General features: G+C 36.4%; 1 protein-coding gene across 1 annotated transcript in view; it reads right to left on the bottom strand.

Annotated features, from left to right (window-relative positions):
* LOC106474530 (glycine receptor subunit alpha-2-like) overlaps positions 1-3573 on the bottom strand; it is a 30435-nt gene that overhangs the window by 11126 nt on the left and 15736 nt on the right. Inside the window, exon 5 of the mRNA XM_022402853.1 lies at positions 127-209. Coding sequence (XP_022258561.1) covers positions 127-209 — 83 coding nt within the window. The remainder of the gene's footprint in view (positions 1-126; positions 210-3573) is intronic.

Here is a 3573-nt window from a genome sequence, read left to right as displayed (position 1 = left end):
TAAAATATGATAAATCTCTGATTACCTGTAAATAATGCTATAACACCAGAGATATAGAGGTTACTGCTAGAGCTAAAATATGATAAGTCTCTGATTCAAAAAAAAAAAAAAAATTCGAATACGTACACGGACCCACGAGGACATAGCAGTGTTGAGTGTCCAGCGGATAGTGGCGAAACGACATGTGACACGACAACCGTAGCGTTAGTCTGAAAAAAACATAAACATCCAGATATAGAGTTGATTTATCAACTACATATAGTTTCAGAACAAAAGAGCGTTGTCTCTGATTTATTTCAGAAAAATTCTTTGTTTTGGATTGTCGAGCAAACCCACGCTAGGACACACCTGTAACAGCCACCCATAATTTTGAACAGAAGGGAAGGCAGCTAGTCAAGAGCACCGACCGTGTAACTCTTGGGCTTCTCTAATGGTAGAGAACGAACCGACCGTGTAACTCTTGGGCTTCTCTAATGGTAGAGAACGAACCGACCGTCTGTGCAACTCTTGGGCTTCTCTAATGGTAGAGAACGAACCGACCGTCACTCTAGTGCAACTCTTGGGCTTCTCTAATGGTAGAGAACGAACCGACCGTCACTCTCGTGACCTGAAAGTAAAGAGTACGATTTTGCGAAAGCAGGACACGAACCGTGATCCACCAGTTTTATAGTCCGGCTAACCATTAAGCCATACACGAGAGATAAGAATATATTATAACAGAAAACTGTTACATTAGTTCGCCTCGTTTACAGTTCTCAGAACGAAGCTTCAGCCGTTTTTAAAGCCATTTTATTTTGTCGTTTTAAGACACGTTTCGTACGTAGTTTACACATCTTCTAACTTAGGGTGGTCGATTTAACTGTTGTTGCTACACAGCTTCAAGCATGTTTTTACTGTTGTTGCTACACAGCTTCAAGTATGTTTTTACTGTTGTTGCTACACAGCTTCAAGCATGTTTTTACTGTTGTTGCTACACAGCTTCAAGTATGTCTTTACTGTTGTTGCTACTCAGCTTCAAGCATGTTTTTACTGTTGTTGCTACACAGCTTCAAGTATGTCTTTACTGTTGTTGCTACTCAGCTTCAAGTATGTTTTTACTGTTGTTGCTACACAGCTTCAAGTATGTCTTTACTGTTGTTGCTACACAGCTTCAAGTATGTTTTTACTGTTGTTGCTACACAACTTCAATCATGTTTTTACTGTTATTGCTACACAGCTTCAAGTATGTTTTTACTGTTGTTGCTACACAGCTTCAAGTATGTTTTACTGTTGTTGCTACACAGCTTCAAGCATGTCTCTACTGTTGTTGCTACACAACTTCAAGTATGTCTCTACTGTTGTTGCTGTACAGCTTCAAGCAAGTATTTACTGTTGTTTTTACACAGCTTCAAGCAATTTATTACTGTTGTTGCTACACAGCTTCAATCATGTCTCTACTATTGTTGCTATACAGCTACAAGCAAGTTATTACTGTTGTTGCTAAACAGATTCAAGCATTTTTTAATGTTGTTGCTATACAAAAATTTAACTGTACTCTTCACACCATGGGTGTCGAAGTGCGATTTTTGGTGCTGTAATCCCCCAGTCTTACCACTAAAGGGGGGGGAGAAAAAAGCTCTTACACACCTATATCTGTCTTTGTTATTATTCTAAGTTATCTGCATTCAAAAGCCACGTGTTCGATATGTTAAGAAACACCATTAAGTCATGTGTTCGATATGTTAAGAAACACCATTAAGTCATTTGTTCGATATGTTAAGAAACACCATTAAGTCATGTGTTCGATATGTTAAGAAACACCATTAAGTCATTTGTTCGATATGTTAAGAAACACCATTAAGTCATTTGTTCACGATGTTAAGAAACACCATTAAGTCATGTGTTCGATATGTTAAGAAACACCATTAAGTCATGTGTTTGATATGTTAAAAAACACCATTAAATTATTTGTTCGCGATGTTAAGAAACACCATTAAGTCATGTGTTCGATATGTTAAGAAACACCATTAAGTCATTTGTTTGATATGTTAAGAAACACCATTAAGTCATGTGTTCGATATGTTAAGAAACACCATTAAGTAACGTGTTCGAGCTGTTAAGAAACACCATTAGGTTATGTGTTTGAGATGTTAAGAAACACCATTAAGTCATGTGTTCGCGATGTTAAGAAACACCATTAAGTTATGTGTTCGCGAGGTTAAGAAACACCATTAAGTTATGTGTTTGAGATGTTAAGAAACACCATTAAGTAACGTGTTCGATATGTTAAGAAACACCATTAAGTAACGTGTTCGATATGTTAAGAAACACCATTAAGTCATGTGTTTCAGATGTTAAGAAACACCATTAAGTAACGTGTTCGATATGTTAAGAAACACCATTAAGTCATGTGTTTGAGATGTTAAGAAACACCATTAAGTAACGTGTTCGATATGTTAAGAAACACCATTAAGTCATGTGTTTGAGATGTTAAGAAACACCATTAAGTCATGTGTTTGAGATGTTAAGAAACATCATTAAGAAATTGCTATTTACACATTTTCCAAGTTTCATTTTCTCATCAGATTTTTGGCCTGGTGGTTAGTGGAACCTGTGGGTCGCGGGTTCGAATCCCATTACTGAACATATTCGACCTTTCTGCCGTTATACGTGGCGGTCAATCCCACTTTTCGTTGGCAAAGAGTAGCCCCCTAAGGTTGGCGGTTGGTGGTGTTGGCTAGTTGCTTTCCCTTTAGTCTATCAGCCCAAAACTAGAGACAGATAGCCCTCTAATTAGCCTTACACGAATTTCAACAAACAAACAAACAAACAAAGAAAACAAATCTTCAACTTTTTTTACTATCTTTACTCACAGGATGATATATGAACAATCTAGATTCATTAAATTACAATTAAATCTCAACATGTAACATTCTAACTACATGCAATTCCCACGAGACGCAATCTGACATTATCAGGATATCGAACATCTAAGACAAAATCTGACATTATCAGAATATCGAACATCTGAGACACAATCTGACATTATCAGAATATCGAACATCTAAGACACAATCTGACATTATCAGGATATCGAACATCTGAGACACAATCTGACATTATCAGAATATCGAACATCTAAGACACAATCTGACATTATCAGAATATCGAACATCTAAGACACAATCAGACATTATCAGGATATCGAACATCTGAGACACAATCTGACATTATCAGAATATCGAACATCTAAGACACAATCTGACATTATCAGGATATCGAACATCTAAGACGAAATCTGACATTATCAGGATATCGAACATCTGAGACACAATCTGACATTATCAGAATATCTAACATCTAAGACACAATCTGACATTATCAGAATATCGAACATCTATGACACAATCTGACATTATCAGAATATTGAACATCTAAGACACAATCTGACATTATCAGAATATCGAACATCTGAGACACAATCTGACATTATCAGAATATTGAACATCTAAGACACAATCTGACATTATCAGAATATCGAACATCTGAGACACAATCTGACATTATCAGAATATCTAACATCTAAGACACAAT

The sequence above is a fragment of the Limulus polyphemus genome, unplaced genomic scaffold (genome assembly GCF_000517525.1).
Source record: "Limulus polyphemus unplaced genomic scaffold, Limulus_polyphemus-2.1.2 Scaffold7328, whole genome shotgun sequence".
NCBI lineage: Eukaryota > Metazoa > Arthropoda > Merostomata > Xiphosura > Limulidae > Limulus > Limulus polyphemus.
Note: the sequence above shows the minus strand (reverse complement) of the source record. Positions and strands in the feature narration are given on the sequence as shown.